Source organism: Notechis scutatus, chromosome 4 (genome assembly GCF_049901735.1).
Source record: "Notechis scutatus isolate UNSWTSFEM ecotype Mainland chromosome 4, rNotScu1.2, whole genome shotgun sequence".
In the NCBI taxonomy this organism is placed as follows: domain Eukaryota; kingdom Metazoa; phylum Chordata; class Lepidosauria; order Squamata; family Elapidae; genus Notechis; species Notechis scutatus.
This window is the reverse complement of record NC_142012.1, coordinates 89,188,409-89,211,528: the sequence shown is the minus strand read 5'-3', so window position 1 is coordinate 89,211,528 and position 23,120 is coordinate 89,188,409. Positions and strand designations below refer to the sequence as shown.

Sequence of the window (23,120 nt, the reverse complement as noted above, 5' to 3'; positions counted from 1 at the left end):
AGATGGTTAAATATATCAGGAATGGAAATCGTGAAGATTCCAGCCTGATTTTATTCACCGAAGTTTGTAGAAACTGCAAACTTTCCTACATTTTGCAGGAAAACAATTCACTTCGGGGACATAAAAGGAAGAGATGAAATTGCAGAGGATCACTAGTGACTAGAGAGTCATCTCCATCTGTGCTTCGATGTAACCTCTGAACCAGCTAATACAGATGGAAGAGACAGCGGCTTGATTAGCATTATTCACAGTATTCCTGATGAGATTACCATAATATGTTTGCAAAGCTCATTGAGCACATAAGCAGTTGCTACTTTCGTATTCCAGCCCTTCATTCCCTGATCGCTTTGCACAGTGGATGGATTGTCATCCACAAAGTGCCTGAATTTTCAGTGGGGGGGAAAAAACAGGGAACTGTAGAATTGGCAGTTCTTATTTTAGAACTGGGAGAGGTTTTTTATCATTAGCAACATGAAGAGAGAGTCCAATTGAACTGATTGCCTAGATGCCCATTTCCATATTCATTAACATGGCTTCAGTGGAAGTATTCCTGATTTGCATAAAGTTTCTAACATCTTTTAGTTCTCCAGAACAATATTTGTTAGGCTCCCTGCCACAGCTCCATGGCAACAGGGCTGCGTAGAAAGAGTCACCTTCTTTTCCCAGATGGGCAGCAGATACGGTAACTTGCCCTTTTTGCATTTACTTCTTCATCTAAGGCTTTTTAGAATGTCAGCAGATCTCTGTGGCTTCTGTGCAAAAGACACATTCCATGCTGGGGAACATAGAGTCACAATGGATGGTATGATCACTCTTAGATTACCGTAGCAGTTTTGGGCTATTGCACCATAAAAGAACATTGTAGAATTGAAAAATGTGCAGGGAATAGAAACCTTGGTAATCAAGATGCTGAAACAGCTATCTTATCTTCTAAGGAAAATCACAAAGTTTGACCACTTTTAACTTAAGGGAAACCCCTCCCCCCAAAAACAATTTGTGATGGTTGTTTTTTTATTCATTGTTTTTAATTAAGTGCTATGTGGAGCCCAGGGTAACTTTCATGTGAGATGGGCAACTATACAAATAAGATAAATATACAAATACACGGACTGGTTGCATGTGGCTTGCACTTACTAACTAAGCAGTCATCTCTTGTTTCAAACTGTTTTTTTTTTCTAGCTTCAAATGTAGCTTGCCTGTTTTTTAAATGAACCACATATATGTATTGTGTGTGTGTATTGTGTACATATTAAGAATTTTTAATAATTTTCTCCTCTAGTATCAGAAGTCCAGGTAATGAACTAAGTGGATCAGATTTTTTTAGTGTGATAATGATACCTGATTATATTTTGATTGCATCTGCGTTTGATTTTGATCAAGATATTTCTTCATTATGAAAGTTGTAGGACGGTATGAGAGAAGTAACCGTGCTGCTTTTAGAACATGCTTAAACTAGCCACTTCTTTTTAATCAAAAATCAGCCATAAATGTTCACATTTATCATAGCTGGTTGCTCTGAAACTTTTAAACAATGATAGGATTTTTTTTTTATTTAAAAAAGTTTAAATTAAAACAGTTTCAGCAAATTTTTAATAAAGCTTAGGTGATCTAAAATGTAATTGGGATTTAAAGAGGAAAAATCATCACTATCAGCTAATCTAGAGGATATATTTCAATAGCATAGTATAGAAATAATAGAAATCAAGTAGAATGTAGGATAGAGATAATAGAAAGCACTTGCTTACAAATTTGTAAATTTTACACTTCACTTTTATATTTCATATTTTCCAGAATATCTCCACAACTCTTATAGTGTGCCCAAGGTACATTGCTTTGGTAGCTCTTTTGAGTCTGAGCCAATTTAAAAGTTAAAAAAAGAACTTACGACAGTAGCCTTTATCGTTTTGATAGTGAACTATGATCCTTTGCCCCAAGAATGTATTGCTTTACTGCTCCAAAAATTGCCTTACTATCTGTCCCAATGCAAAAGTATTAGTATTGTCTATTAGTATTTTTAAGACCCAGTTAGATGGACAATTAATGGCAAATGTATCAAACAGGTTGAATCTTTTAAGTATCCAGAAGTATAATTTTCAATCTTCTACCTGCTGGTTTATTCAAGAAAGGATGCTGTTACTAAGAGCCCAAAAAGCATCCCATACAACTGTTCCATTTGCATGTCAGTCTGGAAATAGTCATGTCTCAGAACTATTAAAGCCAAAGGTCTAGGGTGCTCAGTTCTGTCTCTATATGGAGTCTTCTAGTTTAGAAGCATTTCAGTTTAAAAGTCTTATTTCAAGTACCTTATTCCAGGGGTCCCCAACCACTGGTCCGCGGACTGTACCGGTCCGTGGAACAAGTCCTACCGGGCCGCTGGCTTGCTGAGCGCCGCCATCTTGTTTTGATGAAAAAGTGCTTCCGTGAGCTTTTCCGGTAGAAAGCTCACCGGAAGCACTTTTTCATCAAAACAAGATGGCGCGCCAGCTGATGTCGGTACCGGGCCGCGCCATAAAAAAGGTTGGGGATACCGGGCCGCGGCGTAAAGGTTGGGGATCACTGCCTTATTCAATATCTAAAGCTCTGCTTATGACTGGGACTAAGCTACATTATCCTTGTACAGGGATTAAAACTTTGTTATCTTAGATTTTGGCTGAAACCTAAGGGGAACTTTCTTGATCCATCCCACCGTGCTAGACAAGTTGTTATTTAGTCTAAAAAGATTAATTCTGGTTTGGCATACTGCAGTGTTTCTTTGCCAGCTTTGCCTGCTTCGGGGTTTGGTAAAACTTTGGCTGAACTGAAGCAGAGAATTTGGGATTTAGATACCCAAAACGATAGAGACAATGTTAGCCACTCCATTTATAGCAGAATTTTCTCCTCTCCCTGGACAATTCCTTGGTATATCTTCCAAATTTCATATGTCCCTCATAAAAGTCTCTGGTCAGAACTGTGGTCATCCCTATTACTCTAGGATAGGGGTTGGCAACCTTAAACACTCAAAGAGCCACAAAGGTCCTAACAGGAAGCCCCGTTCAATTCTGGAGCTGACCAGAAGTTCATTTGCCCCACCATAGAGTCTCCTCCTAGCGTGGCATCCTTTTTCCTCTGCCTATCCCAACCGAAAGCCCTATCAATTGTGGAGCCGACTGGAGACAGGGAGCCATAGCAGACCCGGGAGGACTGAGAAATATACCCACATGGGCTGGGTTGACTCCAAAAGAAAAGTGAAAGATAGGGTTGAAAACTGACCCTGATTGGTCCCGTACGAGGGCAGAACCATCCCTGAGGTCAACATGGAGTAGTTGAACCCAGCCTCATTCCTGCAGTAACCTGGGTCTGCCCATGGTTGATTCTGTTTCCAGAGTGGTCACTGTAGATGTTTTGTTTTCTTATTTCCCAAAATTAAACTATTTCTTTTTTTTTTGAAAATATCTCTACTATACCCCATGAATGTAAAATTTATTATTTCCAATAATTAACCATACTAATTGCCTTGGCAATCAGGAGGTCATTTCCCTCTATTAGATGGCTATTCTTCAGAGACCTCTAAGAAGGTGGCACAATTTCTCTTGGAAGCCGTCAATTGTTTCCAGAATTTTCTCATAGTGTTTATTATACTTACTGTATTGTTGGTCTTAGGTTTGGCCTTCTCGTAGTGTTTATTGTATTTACTATATTATTGGTCTTTTTCTTGTGTTTGGTCTGGACCATAAATAAACTTGGATTGTTTTTTGTCAAACTTAAGTTTATTTGATATTTGGGAGGGCAGAATATGATTTGCATATGCATCATCTTCTGAATTTGCTTATGTTATCCTCCCTTTTCTATTCACCTGCTAAGGCCTATTTCAGAGGTGGTATTCAGCCGGTTCTGACCAGTTCTGGAGAACCGGTAGCCGAAATTTTGAGTAGTTCGGAGAACCGGCAAATACCACCTCTGACTGGCCCCACCAACCCCATCTATTCTCTGCCTCCCGAGTCCCTGCTGATCGGCTGGGTCTTCTTTTGTTGCCCTGCCCAGGAGAACGGAGCTGGAAAGCAGGTTAGTGGGGTGGGGAGGGAATGGGGATTTTGCACTATCCGTCTCCTGTCACGCCCACCAAGCCACGCGCACAGAACCGGTAGTAAAAAAAAAAAAAAATTGAATCCCACCACTGGCCTATTTTAGAATAAGAAAATTTCTTACTTTTGTTTTCTTCAAGATATGGCCTTTCCTCCTGTGTGACATTTAGTAGTGATTGACCAGCTAAATTAATTCAAGAGACAATCTCCTTTTCAGTAAAGAAGATAGCAGAGAAAAGCTCATACACTGAATCCACACTTTATGTAAAAATCTGCACCTTCTCTATCACAGTTGTAAAAATGGCAACAGCTAGAGGCAATGGCAGCTGTTGCTGACTGAGATAAATGAGGCTGAAGACAAGCAGTCAATTTTACAAGAGCTGAGAGTAGTTTGAAAAAGGCTTTCTGTGGTCTATCTGTATATTTGTCCCACATTTCTTTTGCCTTAGTTAGCAGGTAGAACTGATTTTTGAAATTATACATAAACCTGCCAAAGTATGATTAATGGAACAACGGTGGGAGGCATGAGAGAGAGAGAGAGAGAGAGAGGGAGGGAGGGAGGGGGGGAGGGAGAGAGAGGAGAGAGAGAGAGAGAGAGAGAGAGAGAGAGGGTTTTGGCCAGAAGGAGAACAGGCAGGAAACAGAAAGAAGAATGGGAGGAGAGGACTCAGACGCCTTGGAATGTATCTTCAGCTTCAAATGTGATAACCAACTGCACTTCAAGTTTCCAGCTTCCTCCAGAATTTTTTTATTATAATGACAATATTTTCAGCCTGTTAAACTTATTTAACCCGCAGCATGTGGAGGATGAAGGAAGCTGATCTTAAAGAAGGGGCTTTGGCCAGGAAACACAGTCCTGGTCTCTCCTTTCTATAACCATCTGAGGAGTACCCAAGTAGACATATTTCCTCGCCTTGTTCCTTTTTTTTCTTCACAATGTTATACTTTTAATTCTTTGTTTGCTTCAAAGCAGGGGTCTCCAACCTTGGCAACTTTAAGACTTGTGGACTTCAACTCCCAGAATTCCTCAGAGCTGGCTGAGGAATTCTGGGAGTTGAAGTCCACAAGTCTTAAAGTTGCCAAGGTTGGAGACCCTTGTTTTAAAGGACTCTTCCCCCCTCCCTCAAAGCAGAAAAGATGTTTAGGAACTGACAACAGATGAACAATAGGGGTGTGCATAAGCGCACCAACGTGCCTACCGTCCCTGTCCTATTGTTTCTTTTTTTTTCTTATTCGTATCCATTTCATGTATTCATAACCATGTATATACTTATACCTGTTATCTAGTAATTGCTTTACAAAATAAAATAAATAAAAAATAAAAGAGGTTGAGAGAGTTTTATGCTTCCAGATGTGAGCTCAAGAGTTTTCTTGCCTGATGCAATCTCTGGCAAGGTTTTCCTGGCTTCCACTCAAGGTTTAATGGTATGATGGGTTACAATCAAGTAAGAGAGATAATAATCCATGTAAGTATTGCTCCACCGCAAAGCAGCCATTCCATTGCGTGCAGATAATCAAATGATACTCTAGATGTAATAAAGCTATTAGCCTTTATGTGCACGTTGGGGGGGGGGGGGAGGAAATCCCAAAGCACATATAAAATGTAGACATTTGATTTAGCAGAAGTAATATTGCCAAAAAGTCTTGTTCTTCCCTGATAATAGCTTGTTACTTTAGAAAAGCCAACTGCCCCCATTTTTCCCATCAGAAAGTCTAGAAATCCTAGAAATGGACAGAATAACACGTGGGAATTCAGGTAAACAAGTCTTTGATAAGTCTATTCCAAAATAAGGTATTACCTGATGAAAAGGTGATTGCAGGGCTTTCTGATTCAAAACCTGACTGATTTTGCATCCTCCCTGAAATAGGAGAAGAAGTGGAATGTTCCTAGCAAAGATCAAAGAGAAACACCTTTGCCTTGCCGTGGATGGAAACAATGAATGGAGTCCACTGCAATCCTCGTTTTCAGATAGAATGATTAATGCAGTGCAGCTTTAGGTTGAAGAAAACGTGTAACATTCATGTGTGTTTGTGGAAATTGTGTGAAACAAAAACGTTGTGTTTAAATAAAAACTCCAAGAGAAATTGCATGGATGTATGTATAAAGAAAACTACTAGAGTAGTTTCATGGAAATAGTTTGGAATATCCTGTAAATTGCATAAAAATGCATTAATGTATGAAAGGCAATGTTCAAAATCAGTATAATCACAACTTTGTATTTTCCAAGGTTTTATTTATAGACCGAGAAATTAAAACAAAATAATGTGTGAATTTGTCACAATTTGGAGTTGTTAACATTCCAAGCAAAGATAGAGACATTTCAGAATTTTGGATAAGCATGGGGAAAAGAAGTATGAATCATTCATTTTTCCACTTGTGATTCCTCATGGCATCTGGCTAGGTGAGTTGATTCAATACACTTGTAGGCAACATGATAAGTTCAAATCAATTTTGTGCTGTTGCCTGCACTCCAAATTCTGAATAGCGCAAATATCAGCAAAGGATGCTCCTATCTGAATGCAGATTTACAACCTTGATATCAACTGCTTCCCCAAATCTGAATTTCTCAAATGAAATCAAACACATCTAGAGGATGATGGATTGATTGTTTTGGAATTCATCAAAATAGTTTTATTAGTAGTATTGGTGTGATGATAGAAATACTTATATAGATGAATATTACTTCATTGTGGAGGCAGAATTTAATAGGAAAAAACTCTCTAAGATATTCAAAGGGACAGTAAATTGTCTTTTGTTCAGATTATTTTTCTGAATATTTACAAGTAGCTTCTTTCCACCTTTCTCCACCTTGGGAACTTTAAGAAGGGGAACTTCAACTGTCTGGGTAGGGAATTCTGGGAGTTGAAGTCCACACATCTTAAAGTTACCAAGACTGAGAAACACTGGATTAGGCAGTGCATCTAGTTGGATCCAAGAGATACTCCTTCTGTCTTGCTGTTCGTATTCTTTGGAACATCACGGCCTTGAGATTTTACTGTGTCTGCCTTCGGAAAGCATTCAAGAGCTGTTCTGTTCCTCAGACATTGGATCTGAGAGCCGTCTGGCCCATTGGATGAGATTTATTTATTTATTGCATGCACATGGCGTTTTCCTGGCATTTTATGTGTTTGTACATATCTGTTTTGGATTATGTTTTTAAGGATTTGTTCTGTTCTTGTTTTATCGAGTCACTGTTGTTTCTTAATGATACAGGAATTCTGAGTGAGCTATATCAACTAAGTAAATAAAATGGCAATAATGCTAACTAAAGAATAATGTCTTAGGAAAAGGAAAATGTGAGCTAGGACTTGCAATTTATAGGGAGAACATCTAGTTATGGGGAAAGCTATATAAAATGCATGAATGAAGGCACATATACATGTCCCAGGATAATGTTGCAGGATCCAAAGTGGGTCAGTCACTGGGACCAGAGGTGGACAGAAGTTTCTTGAACATGGGCTCCAGCACGAGTTCAAAAGCTCAGGAGACAAAACCTCTGTTCCCAATGATCAACCCAGATTGGATCCTGCATAAAATAAAATTAGAAGGGATCCTGGAGGTCTTCTAGGTCCTATACAATTGCAGACAAATGTCTGTCCAGCCTCTTCTTAGAAGCCTCCAATGATGGAGCACTCACAAGTTCTGAAGGCAAGCCATTCCACTGATTAATTGTACTGATAGGAAATATCTCCTTAATTCTGGGTTATTTCTCCTTGATAAGCTTCCATCCATTACTTCTTGTCCTGCCCTTTGGAGAATATGGGTTTTTTTTTTTTGTAATTTGAATATGTTACATTCTTTTTAAAATTCCTCTAGCCTATTTACACTTACCTGGCAGTTCTACTGGACATACCTGTGCATATTTGTCCAAAACATTTCAAACATATAAATGTGACACTTGAATTTATTTGCAGAGAAATCTGGCTCAGTATGGATCCTCAACTCATATCCACAGCTATTTGAAAACATGTACCTGCCTGCCATATTTTATGAGATCTGTTTAAATACAGCAGTCATGTAAAGCCTGAATCAGTCCAGAGGGAATATATGGAATTTACACAGGACTGAGAATAGCTATTCTTGAGCAATCTGACCCTTGTGAATTCCAGTGTTAATGGTTTAAAATGCATTCCACAACCAATATGTAGTTTCCCTTTGTTTTTTACATGTTTCCAAATTCCAAGTCAAGCATTCAATGTGTTTAAAAATGCATATTTTAGAATGACGTTCATTTATAAATGCATCAATAAATATGTTAGAGAAAATGCTTTAAAATACTTATCTACATATTTATATTTGGCTCCTGTGCAAATTATTTAAAAATTCTTGCGGTGCTGTGGAAGACAAAAACATGGAGATAGAGATGCAAGACATGATATGAACTGGAAATCAAATGATTCATTCACTCTTACACATTATAAGTCTCCAGGGGCTGAAAAGCTATTCTTGTAAGGCTTCTGACCCTGAGAATAGTTAACTATAATCCTGAATAAGTCTTCTGGGTTGAACTAAGGCAAGTGAGATAGTGATATTTGCCACATTTTCTACAATTAAATATAATACAACTCTAGCAAGAGAAGCAGTGTATAAATTTAATAAATAAATAGCTTTTATATGATTCTGGAAAATTAGTATGGTACTCTTCCTGTTCTGCTCTATAAAACATACAGAAACTCTTTGTTTTCAATATGTTGTTATCCCTACATTTAATTGGTTTTATATGTCTAATTAAGGCACTGCTTATACATGGAATGGAATGGACCAGGCACAATCTAGGCAGAATATGTTCCTTAGTATACTACAAGGCTAAAGAAATACAATATTTTCTCTTTCATGTTTTCTCCTGATTCCACATTTTTCTGACATAAATAATAACATCACACACAGAAATCAATTTAAATACTGATTCTTCATTGAGGATAAGTGCATCCTTTTCATGGCAATTCCAATATTTTGCCCAATATTGAAATTAAGTATTGGGATCTGTTCAACAAAAGGCTAAGATCATTAATTTTCTGGCTCTAGCAAGTGTTTAATGCTTTTTTAATGTATTTGCAAAAAACATTTTGGGCTGATACCAAGGATATTTATTTGGGAAGTTCTTTGGTTTAAATAAGAACTTGCAAAAGAGCATAGGATTACAGTTTGATATAGGATTACAGCTTGATTGACTCAATGAAAAAAAGGTTTAATCCAAATTGATTTTTAAAATAGGTCTTCCTCTTCCTGGTTTTGTTGCTCACTACCTAGATTCAAACTGTTGTGTGGTGCTATAATTATATAAACTGCCAATGAGGCTGTAAAATGCAGTTTTTTCTTCATTTCTCAGCTCTTAAAAATAAAACACACTGGTAATGTTGTTGAGGTTTGACAAAGGAAGGAAGATTTGCTTTCTGCCTGTAATAAGAATAAAAATATCTTCAAAAGGCAGCTTCCCTTGAGGTGCTTCCTACGTGTAAGAGGTGTAGATTTTCTCATGGGAGCAAAAGTACCAAAATAGGTTCACCAGAAGGATTCAAACTGAACTAGAAATATTCTCTTTTATTGGTATTCATCATACCTTGTGCAATGGGTATCCCTGCCCACTGAGTGCCAGGGGCAGAAGGACGTGAGGAAGGCAGATGTGTTCCCAGACATTAAACCATGTGGTGGACAAGAGGGATCACGGATCTGATCCAGCAATGATGTAACTAGACTGTACTTCTAATTTTATGAGGATTTATTGTGGATCCTTCATTCTCACAGGGTTGTCTTTTAGGCAAATTGGTGGTGAAGAGAAGGCATCAGCAGGAAAAGACCAGGGGAAGGAGGAAATAATGGACGTGGTAGCTTTTGGAATGGAGATTTGCTTGCCTCCAAAAGTTGTGGGTGCTCCAACACTGCCAGTTTTGAAGAAGAGACTGGACAGCCATTTTGTCCGGAATGGTATAGGGCTGTGATGGCGAACCAAAGGTGGCACGCAGAGCCCTCACTGTGAGCATGTGCGCCGGCCAGCTGGTCTTTGTGGTTGCGAGAGCACCTGAAAACAGCCCAAAAACAGGCTGTTTTTCTGGCTGTTTTTGGCCTGAAAACCGCCCCCAAAAGGCCCCAAAATGGCTGAAAAACAGCCTGAAAACAGCCCCCAAAATGGCAAAAAACAACAACACCCCAGCCAAAAAACAGGCATGCACGCACCGGGCAGCTGGTCTTTGGGTTTCTAGCACTCCGGCATGCACACCTGTTCCGGTTTGGGCATTTGGTGCCGAAGAGGTTCTCCATCCCTTGTATAGGGTTAGGGTTAGAAGTCTTCCAAGGTACCTTCCAACCCTGTTATTCTATGTTCTACCACTCTGTTTAAGTCTTCCAACTGGGGTTCTGCAACTTTGATACGTGTTTCTGGAACTGGGAACCAAACTATACACCAACAAGCACATCATTCAGTTAAGACCAATAATATGTGATCAAGAACAGCAGCAAACAAAAAATGTGGGCATAGTACAGATTGGTGTATGCAACTGTGCTATTTGCTCACTGAATACATTCCTTCTAGCTGCTGTTTTCTCCTAAAGTTGGTGAAAGTGTCGAATAATATCTTTCAAGGAAAATAGTTTCAGAGCTATTTTGCTGGGAAACAGCTTTTCAACGTGTGGCTTTAATACAGAAAGCAGCAAAACTGACACCAGATTCAAAGAACAGAATGGACTTTTTTTTTGTCTGTGTGTGTGTGTGTGTGTGTGTGTGTGTGTGTGTGGTGGTGGTGGTGGGAATAAACCCAAAAGAATGCAAACATGTTGAAATAAATGAATATAAAGCACAAAAGGTCCTGTGCAGAGCACATTGGGCAGCAAGGGTTTTCCAGTGGTTTTGCAGCAATCTGCTTAGAAATATGAGAATGGGTGGCATACAAATTATTGAATAAAAGAGCTGGTAGGTCTCTTGGAGGTCATCTAGACCAAACCCCTTGCTCAAGGAGGAGATCTTATACCCGTGATGGTGAACCTATGGCACGTGTGCCAGAAGTGGCATGCAGAGCCATTTCCCCTGACATGCAAGAGCTCGCCTGGAAGAGCCCCACTGCAACATGCGCACATGCTGCCACCCGACAGCTGATTGTTGGGTATCGGGCGCATGCATGGGGGGACAGGGGGGCGCGTGGCAGGGGAATCGTGCATGTGTGCACAGGGGTGATGGGGCCCAGCACGCATTGCTTTCTTGGTCCTGGCATGCGAGCAGATGAGTGCGCGCACAATTATCGGCACGGGAGCTGGCAAAGGTTTGCCAATACTGTCTTATACCATTCGGGACAACCCGTTGTCCAATCTCTTCTTTAAAATCTCCAATGTTGGAGCACCCACAACTTTTGGAGGCAAAGCCATTCCACTGATTGTTAAGCAAAGCCCAAAACTTAACTGTAGTCCAAAAAAAAAACAAAAAACCATAAGTACAATTTCGACCGGAATTATAAGCAATAAGCATGGTGACAATTGAGGATGAAGATAGTTTTGGTCGAGTACTTCTTTATGGTGATGGCGGGCAAATTTATTTATTTATTTATTTGGTTTGTCAATTGCTTACAAGATAATAGGTATAAGTAAAAACATAGTTATGAATACATGGATACATATAAGAAAAATAAAAGAAACAATAGGACAGGGATGGTAGGCACGTTGATGCGCTTATGCATGCCCCCTACAGACCTCTTAGGAAAGGGGTGAGGTCAATAGTAGACAGTCTAAGGTTAAAGTTTTTGGGGTTTGGGGAAAAAAACCACAGAGTCAGGGAGAGTATTCCAGACATTGACCACTCTGTTGCTGAAGTCGTGTTTCCTGCAATCAAGTTTGGTGCGGTTTACCTTGAGTTTGTATCTATTGTGTGCTCTTGTGTTGTTATGGTTGAAGCTGAAGGTAATTGACAGGTAGGACATTGCAATGTATGATTTTATATACTATACTTAGATCGGACCGAAGGCAGCGTAGTTCTAGGTTTTCTAGGTCTAGAATTTCAAGTCTGGTGGCATAAGGTATTCTGCAACGAGTAGAGGAGTGGAGAAATCTTCTTATGAAACAGTTCTGGACTTTCTCAACTATGTTAATATCAAATTGTAAAAGATGGACATGGAATATGCAAAACCTCCCTTTCCCCCTTTCCACAGCAGGCTCAGTGGTAGCAGTGTGTCTGCAGCTGAAGAATAGACAGACGAGGATTTCATTTTATTTATTTTTGAATGGAGAGAGTGGGCAGCTGTTCAGAGAAGTGTAATTAAATAATTCCTTTCAAAGAACTACTGGTTCCCTCCTCCCTCTTTCCCTCCCCCCACCCCATTTTTAAGATGTGCCTTAGCTCTAGGCCCCTTCTCTTCATTTGCAGATCAGTCTTTGGCTTCTGCATATAAACAGGTGGTTGGAGGGACAAGGTGGGCTGGGAGAAAGAGAGTTTGCATTTCAGAGCTGGGGGCAAAGGATTCTGTAAATGAGAGGGGAAGTGCAGCATGGAGTCTTTGGAAGAGATTTATTTGGAAACAGAGAAATGTAAAGAGCAGAGGTTGATGGATGCTCTCAGCAGCTGCTTCTCCCTGACAGGATGGAGGTTGCCAAGACAAGGGTGGGGGGCTATTTTTTTTAATGGTTCTCACTGAGTTGGACCCTTGTTCCTACAGCAGAAGAGAATGGCCTTCAAGGCTTGATATAAACACCCGGTCTCCATATGCGGCGCATTCCAGATACTTCCACTCTTATTTAAGCAGCACACTCAAAAGAGAAAATCACAGGATTATAAATGTTTCACTGCAGTGCAATGTGACATTTCCCCTGCAGGTTAATTAACAGATGGTTGTCTCTGCAAAAGTCCTATCTTGTTCTTCCTTGGTTACAATCCAACAGATGTTTATCCGAGGGGTAAAACCTAGTGAAGACATGGGGGAATACTCAGGTTTTTGGCTGCTAAAAAGGGGGTGAATTTTTAGGCTGAACGTGAATGTTAATGATATATTTCGTTATTTGTTCTACACTGATTTTATTGTTTTTGTTTGGTTGTTTTGTTTGCAGCTGATATCTCCTCCTCCTCCTCCTCCTCCTCCTCCTCCTCCTCCTCCTCCTCCTCCTCCTCCTCCTCCTCCTCCTCCTCCTCCTCCTCTTCTTCTTCTTCTTCTTCTTCTTCTTCTTCTTCTTCTTCTTCTTCTTCTTCTTCTTCTTCTTCTCCTTCTCCTTCTCCTTCTCCCTCCTCCTCCTCCTCCTCCTCCTCCTCCTCCTCCTCCTCCTCCTCCTTCTCCTTCTTCTGTATTTTAACTTTGGAGATAAAAAAATTAAAAAGTGCGTGAAAATGGTATAGGTTACTTATTCTTGGTTTTATCCACTTTTTTAAAACATCGGTGCTTTGTATTAATACGCGATAGAACAGCTGTGAAGGCCTTGGAAAAAGCATGTGTATCTACACTGTACAAAGATCAGAATCCTGCAAACTGGCATCACCTGGAACACTCTATGGCAGGGGTCTCCAACCTTGGGAACTTTAAGACTTGTAGACTTCAACTCCCAGAATTTTGGGAGTTGAAGTCCACAAGTCTTAAAGTTCCCAAGGTCGGAGACCCCGGCTCTATGGAAGCAAAAGTTGGACTTTGAAGAAGCAGAATAGAAACAATAGTGATATTTTTGAACGTTGGTGTTGGAGAAGATTCCTGAAAATACCATGCACAGCCAAGAAAACAACTGTATCAATCACTGAACAAATCAACCCAGAGCTCTCACTAGAAGCACAAGTGACCAGGCTCAAATTATTCAGATATTATATTGCAAGGATCTTTTTGGAGAAAATGGGATGAACAGTTCGTAGCTCTGTGTGGGTATGTATCCAGTTCAGTACATTTTGTGAATGTAATCCTCATAGTTTTAATGATTTATGGACTTGCATGTTGAGCAAATATAGATACTGGTGAAATTACAGTGAAACATAACTGATACACAAACCGAGCTCCATGTTCAATTCAAGAAAGCAAGTCTTATTTAATTGCAGGCACTAGCATTGTGCAATTTCAATTCAATTTATTGTGTGGTCAAAGACCAGCATGAATAACAAACAGATTTAAGTCAGAGTTAAAGTGCGTTTATAAAACAAGCTAACTAACATCTATAAGTGAGATTCAGGGTGCAGCCTATATTAAATGATAATTTAAATACTAAAATTATGTTAAATATGATAACATGTAAAATGACAAGTATCTAAAAAAGTCAATGTTGACAAAGTAAAAGATCTAAAATGTAAGTAGATTAGAATTTCAAGCAGTGCATTGTGGGACATTAGCATTGTGCTAGGTTAAGCCAGTGCCACAGTTTAACAAACCAAAGGACTAAGCAAGGGTTGGGCAACTGTGGCCCCTTTACATTCTGTGGACTTCAACTCCCAGAATTCCTGAGCCAGCCATGTTGCAAACAGGCTAGCTGGCTCAGAAATTCTGGGAGTTGAAGTCCACAGATCGTAAAGGGGCCATAGTTGCCCACTCCTAGACTAAGATCTACTGCAAACAAAGAATTTTAGAAATCCAGACCCATGGAGTCAGAGCTCTGTGGGGGAAAAAAACTGCTTGGCCATTTCAATATGCCAACTTTTCAATTTATATATTGTACCCATTACAAGGCTGTATCTCTTTAAGCCTTCCATCAAGCATGTGGTTAAATCCTGGGAGGAGCAATTTGGCTATATAGACACAAAAGCTTTCACTGCACTCTTGAGTTTGTTGGAACAAAATGCCCCCTGGAAGGTAATTACTAGCTCGTTGTTTTCTCTTTGGCAAGATAACAAGTTTAATATTCTTAGGACTGATCACTTTTTTAAAAAAAATATGCTGATTAGTATAGCTAACAAGAATCAGTTTGTTTTCTTTTGCTTCTTTTAAAAGTTGGTCGTAGTGGTCCAATATGCTGGACTAGCATTGGTTCTGCCATATGTTAATGCCTGTTTCTCCATTCTGGTAGCTGCTTTAATGAAAGATGGACTGAAAGCAATTTGATTCTTATAGCAGCAACATCCTTTTTTTTTTTTTAAGGTTGCCTGAAAGCCTGATTAAAAATGAGCTCCTTTCATGAATAGTTGAGAGCTTGTGGAAGATCTGAAATACGTAATTGCTAAAGTGTTCACAGTTGTCTTAATTAACGGCTGCTTTATCACGCCTAATGAATTTTATCAGCCATGATGGCAAAGCCGGAGCTTTGATTTGCAGAAAATTAATGGGAGAAACAGTCTCCCAAAAGACAGAAGAGGGAGGAAAACGAAGAGGATCAGGTTACAGCTCTAAGTATGATTGCATTGCTGTAATGTTCAGACATGTTATAAAAAAAACCCCTCCATTCTATATCTATAAAATAATAAACACGTGAGGGGAAAGTGTGGGCTAAATGTTTTTGATAAGCTGCTTTTCTCTATCTAAGAGGGTTTTTTTATGGAAGGATAACAACTTGGAAACCTGCTTAGCCAGCAAGATTTGCATGCAAGTAGCCCTTGACTTATGACCATTCGTTTAGTGACTGTTTGAAATTATGACTGATCTCTCTAGATGTATTTATAACCCAGATTCAAAGTTCTGACAACCCAGCCTCACCCAGTTGCACTTTGGGGCACTCAGCAACTGACCTGCATTTACAGCTGTTTGCAGCAGCCTGCCATTACAATGACCACGTTTTCGGATGTTTCTCCAAAAACCAGCATTTATTTGGTTTTGTCATTGTTCCAACAGATGGAAGTTCATTAAAGAAAGTTCCAACCTAGATCTAAAAAGAAATCTCCTCTGAGAATAATTATTCAGTTGAATGGTTTGCCTCTAAAAGTTATGGGTGCTCCATTAATTGGAGGTTTTCACGAAGAGAATGGCCAGCCATTTTGTCCAGAATGCATGAGCAGGGGTTGGATTAGAAGACCTCCAAGGTCCCTTCCAACCCTGTTATTCTATCTTCTATATCACGGGGATCAAACTCGCTACGTCATGTTGCTGTCACGTGACGTTTCACATTTCCCCCCCTTTGCGGAGCTGGGGTGGGCGTGGCCTGCGCACGACACATCCGGCCCGCGGGCCACCAGTTTGACACCCCTGTTCTATATCAAGATAAATTCACATCACAGCTTACTCTAACGTGTGAGACCAGCCATTATCTAAGGAAAGGCTTGAATCAACGTGCATTTGTTAATTTGTCCTTCAGCCTAAAGGGAAGACGTTCAATCCATTCTCTTTCTCTCTGCAGGACAACATCACCTGAAGAAGATAAGCTAATCCCAGACACCACTTTCCATATCGCCGAAGAACCCCAGGACAAGGAAAGTTTCATTTTTCCCTCCGTGAAGGAATTTTCGCTGGCAAGCTGTTGAAAAAAAAAAATACATCCTTTTCCCATGGATAAAATTCTCACATTGTCTCAAAATATCTGGGAACTTCTATACCGCTTGAGGATGAAGAGCAAGTACGCCATTCTTCTGGTCTTTGTGGCAGCCCTTGTCATAATTGAGAAGGAGAACAACATCATATCAAGGTAGGGGGGAAGGAAGAGAAGCTGTGCTGGAAAAGAGGCTTTCTTGGTCTTCTTCTCCGGCCTTCAGGCTGCACATTGTATCTTACCAAGCTTGCCTGGTCCCAACTTGCTACCACCAGTCCGCCAGCCTTTTGGAACCAGGTAAATATTAACGTTTCCCAGTCTGAATTAAGTTGCATCTTTATTCATGAAGGCAGCCAGATGACTCTCTTAAGCATATTGACTGAAATCATCAGTCAATAAGGCTTTATTCCTGAGGCCAAAGGGAATGAATATGAATGCACGCACATTCACTAACCAATGCATAAAATATAAATGGAATGTAATATAGAAGCTGAATAAATAAATAAATAACTTGTACACAACTGTCCCATCTGGTGGAGATCACATATCACGAGCATGATTGGTTAAATAAGCCACCTTTGACAGGATTTGTATAACAAAGCTGTGGGTTAAAAGCACAGGTCCTCTCAAGGAAATGCAAGTGCTTCCTACTGGTAGGAATTAACATTAAGCTACCTAAGTTAGACATTGAAGGTCTCTACCTGAAGAAGCAATTGTGTTTTTTTTAAAGGAATAAAACTTGTAAGTATTTACATTATTTTTCTATGTACTATTTATCTTTACTTTTTTGTTCAGGTTCCATTGTTAGGGATATACACCCTAGCAGAACCTGCACGGCAGTCAGGCAGGCAGGCAAATATGTGAGACAAACGCTTTTTGTAGCTTACACTCAGTAAAACAGATACACAGTGCTAGTTAAATAGTTTATTCCAGTAAACAGTCAAACAGTCCATAGTCAAACAGTCCATATATCATACACTAGTTCAGTCCATCCGGGGATTATTCAGTTGCAAAGTCCAGTGTCGAAAAAGAGGTCATTAAACTTACAAATATCAGTCCAGTAATTTATCTCTTCGCAGTAGAGATATGAAGAAGTCAAACCTCCTTTCTTCTTTCAGCAACAGCAAAGAACACGCAGTTATCACACCATCAATCCATCATCGTCTGCAAGCAATCCAGTAAGCCAGCAGTCAATCAAGTTCTCTTGCTCCCTCTTATGGTGGTTTTACAACCGCACCCAAAATTACATGCTTTGCAGTGTAAAGTGACACACACATAAACTCACTATCATAGTTTATATATATTATTTTACCCAAACTACGTTAGGTAACCTATGTTATTCCTAACATCCATGAGTGAATACATAATTTTATTGTCTAATTTTATTGTCTGTCTGCAGTGTTAATCTAGGACTACGTGCACACAGGCCCTTCAAACTTAACATTGTGCCTCCAAATAACTAAAAATCGGAGGCATTTGGTAAGCCGTTTATGATACCAGGACTGAATGTTTGGGATATTTATACAATCAGAAGCAATAATAATTAATATATTCTAATTACAAGTAAGTATAGGAAGAGTATTTTCATGCTTTCACGCTACTATTGACATACATTAAAGAATCAGTTTATAAGGCTACAACTAATCCGTGCAAGGGCCGTCATCTAGAATGGCAATCATCATTGCATACAAACAAGATTGGAAGGCTTCAGAATGTCTTAAAATGTTACCAGGATCTTTTGAGAGGTTATCAGATTTCAACAGAAGAATTAGGCACTATACAATCCCATTAAAAGCCACAATTTGTTGCTATCTCTTTTGTTTAGCAGTGTGTTCAATGTATTGAATTTAATGTATGACCTGGGCCACATTCATTGTGATAAGAGCCCACACATTTATAGCCATTTGACTGTAAATGAAACATCATCCTAAGACAGTGTTTCTCAGCCTTGGCAACTCGGACTTCAACTCCCAGAATTCCCCAGCCAGGTAGGTTGCCAAGAGTGAAAAAAACACTTAGATGGACACTTTACTTACTTTTCCACCAGTATGATAAGCTTTGCTGAAGTTCATTTGAGATCCTGAGAAAAATCAACCCAACCATTGAGTCAGTCCTATGTCCAATTTTGTGTCCCAGCTAAGACCTACTGTGGACAGTATCTATTTCCTTGATAATCCTTTGAACCACTGTTTTGCAAAAACAGAATCCAGGTTCAGAGAATTCATACAGGATAAGGACTAAATCAATATTGTATATCCTTTTCTTGAAATTAAAGAATGTTTGCCCCTTCACTCACTGTGGACCTTGATAGAGACTCAGCTCCAAATTCATGGCGTACAATAGATTGGTGGGGCCCAGGCAAGCAGATGCTCACCAATCATCAACTGTACGAAGAAATAGTACAGTTACAAGGCCAACAAATGAGAGAAACCACGTTCAGTCTGCATTTTCCTGCCAAAGTCTTGGCTTTTGATCTGGATTCCAAAGTCAACCGTAGATTACTTTCCAAGGGATGGTACTACCTATCCACAGTAACTGAACTCCTGGATATAGAAGGGATGAATGTGATCCCCTTAGGTCACTGTTTCTCAACCTTGGTAACCTTAAGATGTGTAGACTTCAACTCCCAGAATTCCCCAGCCAGCATGCTGGTTGGGGATTTCTGGGAATTGAAGTGCACACATCTTAAAATAGCCAAGGTTGAGAAACACCGATTTATCTCTAGAACATTGATGGCGAACCTTTTTGTTGTGGTGCGCCGAAAGCGCGCACACGCTTGTGTGCTGGCACCCACGATGCAATGCACACTGCCCCCCCTGCACATGCATGCGCAACACCCCCGCCCGCCCTTTACCTGCACCATGCATGTGCGCGCCTCCCAGCTGATTTTCAGCCTGTTGGAGGCCATTTTCCCCCTCCCGGAGGCTTGAGGGAAGCCTCTGCAGCCTTGGGAGGTCGAAAAATGGGCCTTCTGGAAATACCGCAAGTGCCTGTTTTCAGCCTCTGGAGCCCGGGGGAGGCCATTTTCACTCTCCCGAAGGCTCGAGGGAAGCCTCGGGAGGCTGAAAATGGGCCCGTTTCAGCACTTCCGGTATTTCCAGAAGGCCCATTTTTGGGCCAAAAATCAGCCAGGAGGCTCACACATGCGCAATGCAGGTAAGTTTGGCTGGGGCTCGCGTACCTGCACAAATGGCTCTGTGTGCCACCTGTGGTACGCGTGCCATAGGTTTGCCATCACGGCTCCAGGATGTGCTGAGTTCCTCGCAGGCCAGAGAGATTCCGTGTGAGATGGCCCACTCCGTTCCACAGCAGACGACTGAAAGGGGGAAGGTGATTCTGAAGATGGAAGAGAAGAACCTGTCTTGGATTAAGAAACCCGTTCTATCCACCTCAGAATAACATGTCTGGAAGTCTCTTTCCATGTCACTGCTGCTCTTGGTCCTGATGATTGCGTTCTTTCTCTCTGCAGGGTTTCAGACAAACTGAAGCAGTCTCCACAGTCCCTGCCAGTAGCCAACAGCACGGATTCCGGGTTGATGCTGCCAGAGAACGGCTCCCTCTTGTCCCTCAGCGCCCTGGACCTGGCCTTCTCCCAGCTGAAGCACCGGTTGCAGAACATCACTTTGCAGCTTGGTGGCACTCCGCTGCCCCCCGCCAAAAGGACACGAAAGCATGTTCTCCTCATGGCCACCACCCGTACCGGCTCCTCCTTCGTAGGGGAATTCTTCAACCAACAGAGCAATATTTTCTACCTCTTTGAACCACTGTGGCACATTGAAAGGACGGTATCTTTCGAATCCGGCGGCGCTAACGCGGTGGGGTCAGCCCTTGTCTACAGAGATGTTTTGAAGCAGCTGCTCCTCTGCGACCTTTACATCTTGGAGAACTTCATCATCCCATTCCCAGAGGACCACCTGACTCAGTTTCTCTTTCGGCGCGGCTCAAGTCGCTCTTTGTGTGAGGAGCCCGTTTGCACCCCCTTTGTCAAGAAGGTCTTTGAGAAGTACCACTGCAAGAACCGCCGCTGTGGCCCCCTGAATGTGACTCTGGCAGCGGAGGCCTGCCTGCAGAAGGAACATATGGCCCTGAAGGTGGTCCGAATCCGACAGCTGGAATTCTTGCGCCCGTTAGTTGAAGACCCCCGCCTGGACTTGAGGATAATTCAGCTGGTGCGGGACCCTCGGGCGGTGCTGGCCTCCCGCATGGTGGCTTTTTCAGGTAAGTATGAAACCTGGAAGAAATGGGCTAACGAAGGTGTGGCGACCCTTAAGGAGGATGAGGTCCAGAGATTGCGAGGCAACTGTGAAAACATCCGGCTCTCGGCTGAGCTTGGGTTAAAGCAGCCAGCATGGCTTCAGGGCCGCTACATGCTGGTCCGCTACGAGGACATTGCCCGGTCCCCCCTCCAGAAAGCCAAGGAGATGTATGAATTCACTGGCATCGCTCTCACCACGCAGGTGGAGGACTGGATCCGGAAAAATACACAGGCCCCTCAAGACAACAACGGCATCTACTCCACACAGAAGAACTCGTCTGAGCAGTTTGAGAAGTGGCGGTTCAGCATCCCCTTCAAGCTCGCCCAGGTGGTCCAGAATGTCTGCACGCCAGCCATGAAACTGTTTGGCTACAAGCTGGTCAGCAGCGCCGAGACTCTTACAAACAGATCCATCAGTTTGCTAGAAGAGAGGAGGAACTTCTGGATCACGTAAAGGTTTCTCTCATTGGTGGGGTTGTTGTTGTTTTGTTTCCAATTGTCGCATTCTTTGAATTGAGAAAGAGAGAATGCAAGAATATATTGAATATATTGAGGAAGGAACACATGGGTGTTTTGGGGGAGAAGCTGTTTTGCTTCCTCTCGTCTTGAGCATTCAAGCAAAGAGCTTTTGGCTTTACCTGGAAGCAAAGCTTCACTTGCTGGCATATTTGACACTTCCAGGTGGATGATAACGGGACCACAACACTGGCACATGGAAGCATTCTGAAGCTAATGCACAGTGGAGGATTAAAGCCTGTGTCCCAGTTTCCCTACCTCATGTCCACATCAATTCTGTTGGGGATGTTGTCTCTCACCTTCACCAAACGTCCAAAGAGAGTGAATGTTTTATATTTAAAATAAACTTATCTCTTGGAAGAAAAATATGAGCTTCTTGAGCTGCAGAGGGCCTGTGAGAGAAGCCGAATGTTGCACTGATCTTGTCTAAGGCAGCCTTAAAGAATCTCTCAACCAGATATTTGGGGTGGGAAGGAAAGAAATATATTTAGCACAACTGACAGCGAGAAAGCTGACTGCTTTATGTGTAGACAGAACATGTTTTGTACACGTTTCCACTAAAATCCTCACATAAATTGAGGCCTTGTTTAAATGGAGAAGGTGTGTGACGAGAACAGAGATGCATGGCCTAGGACAGAGGTAGTTCTGCCTGTAAGTGTAAGGAGATTTTGGGCTACACACAGTTTTTATGCACTTAGAATGGTTTTTATCCTAACTCACCCAGTGCTTGGAGAGATTTAAAGCAAACAAGCAATGAAATATCCTAAGCGGAAGAGATTGGAACAATAGTCATCCTACGTCTGTGGACATGAATTTTTCCTACGCCATTAGTTGTTGTGCTGTCCATTAGCCTTTCTTTTTTAAGTATTTTTCCTGCTTTTCTTACTCCTCTCTGAATCAGTTGCATCGACCTTCATCTGGTGTCTCTTGTGAAGAATGCTGCTTTCTCATCCAACGAAAGAAAGTGGTGGAATGTTAATTGTATTTTTCTCCTTCACCCGTATAATTTGTTTCTGTCCTTCAAAGTGATGTTGGAAATTGCCAGTACTTCCCTTCTGTCATTTCTGGGGAGATGGTTTCTTCCAAGCCACATTTGTTGAAGCAGAAAGAGGAAATCTTGGAAGGGAGAGAGCAGATGGACTTTGTCAAGAGGAAAGCAACAAAAATGACAGAAACAGAAACAGGTTCTCTGGTTGGCACCCTAAAATTCCTATGACTAATTTTGGTTTAAGAACTTTGGTTGTTACATTCATTATCTGTTTCCAGTGCTAGATCCAGCAGCAAACGTCTTAACGAATTTCACTTAGCTGTTCATCAGGCGCACTTATTAACGTGGTAGAAGGTATAACCTGACTGGGAATTTGGTATTTCATCCCCCAGTGGGTGCCATATCAGGATCTTGACTGCCCTCCCCAAAAAGTACCCACTTGGGGGCAATTCAGTCTGTTTTTTTTCTAAACCAGGTTGGGGTCCAATCCACTCCCCTCCAAATTCCCAGGAATTTTGTCTGAATGGTAACATTTTCAACATATTCAATTTTGGGAGAGGTTGGCATGGATTATCACATCTCATTTTGAGATAATAAATGGATAGATTAATATCAGGGACTGAACACACACGCAAACACAAAGAATACAGTATGTTTGTCACCCCTCTGTGCAGTTTCATTAACAATCAGAGTCACGTGCTTATCTGGCAGTGCTGATTTAACACCTAACCAAAAATAACCCTCCACACTTTCTTATCTGTAGTGAGAAGAACATTTAATGCTCCAGCAGTTTTTGTTCCTTTTCCTTAACAAAACGAAGAAGACAATCATTTAAATAACTATTTATTTTCTTCTTTTCCACGGAGCACTGCAGTGAATAAGCAACCACGTTTGTTTTGATACACTCCAAGTAACAAAGGTCAATATGACCATCATTTGGTTTCATAGCATTGACTGAGTAAGT

At 41.1% G+C, this 23,120-nt stretch overlaps 1 protein-coding gene across 5 annotated transcripts in view; it reads left to right on the top strand.

Moving 5' to 3' along the window:
* The window catches only part of CHST3 (carbohydrate sulfotransferase 3), a 44,643-nt gene extending 21,748 nt beyond the window's left edge, over nt 1–22,895 (top strand). Inside the window, exons 1-3 of one of the 5 annotated variants that reach the window (XM_087964081.1) lie at nt 14,670–14,794; nt 16,269–16,553; nt 19,867–22,895. In XM_087964081.1, the coding sequence (XP_087820207.1) occupies nt 16,417–16,553; nt 19,867–21,106 (1,377 nt within the window). In that variant the 5' untranslated portion in view covers nt 14,670–14,794; nt 16,269–16,416 and the 3' untranslated portion in view covers nt 21,107–22,895. Of the gene's footprint in view, nt 1–14,669; nt 14,795–14,911; nt 15,329–16,268; nt 16,695–19,866 lie in introns of those variants that run through there. The other 4 variants (XM_087964082.1, XM_087964083.1, XM_087964079.1 and 1 more) reach the window with 4 other exon arrangements.
* Nucleotides 22,896–23,120: the final 225 nt, after the last annotated feature.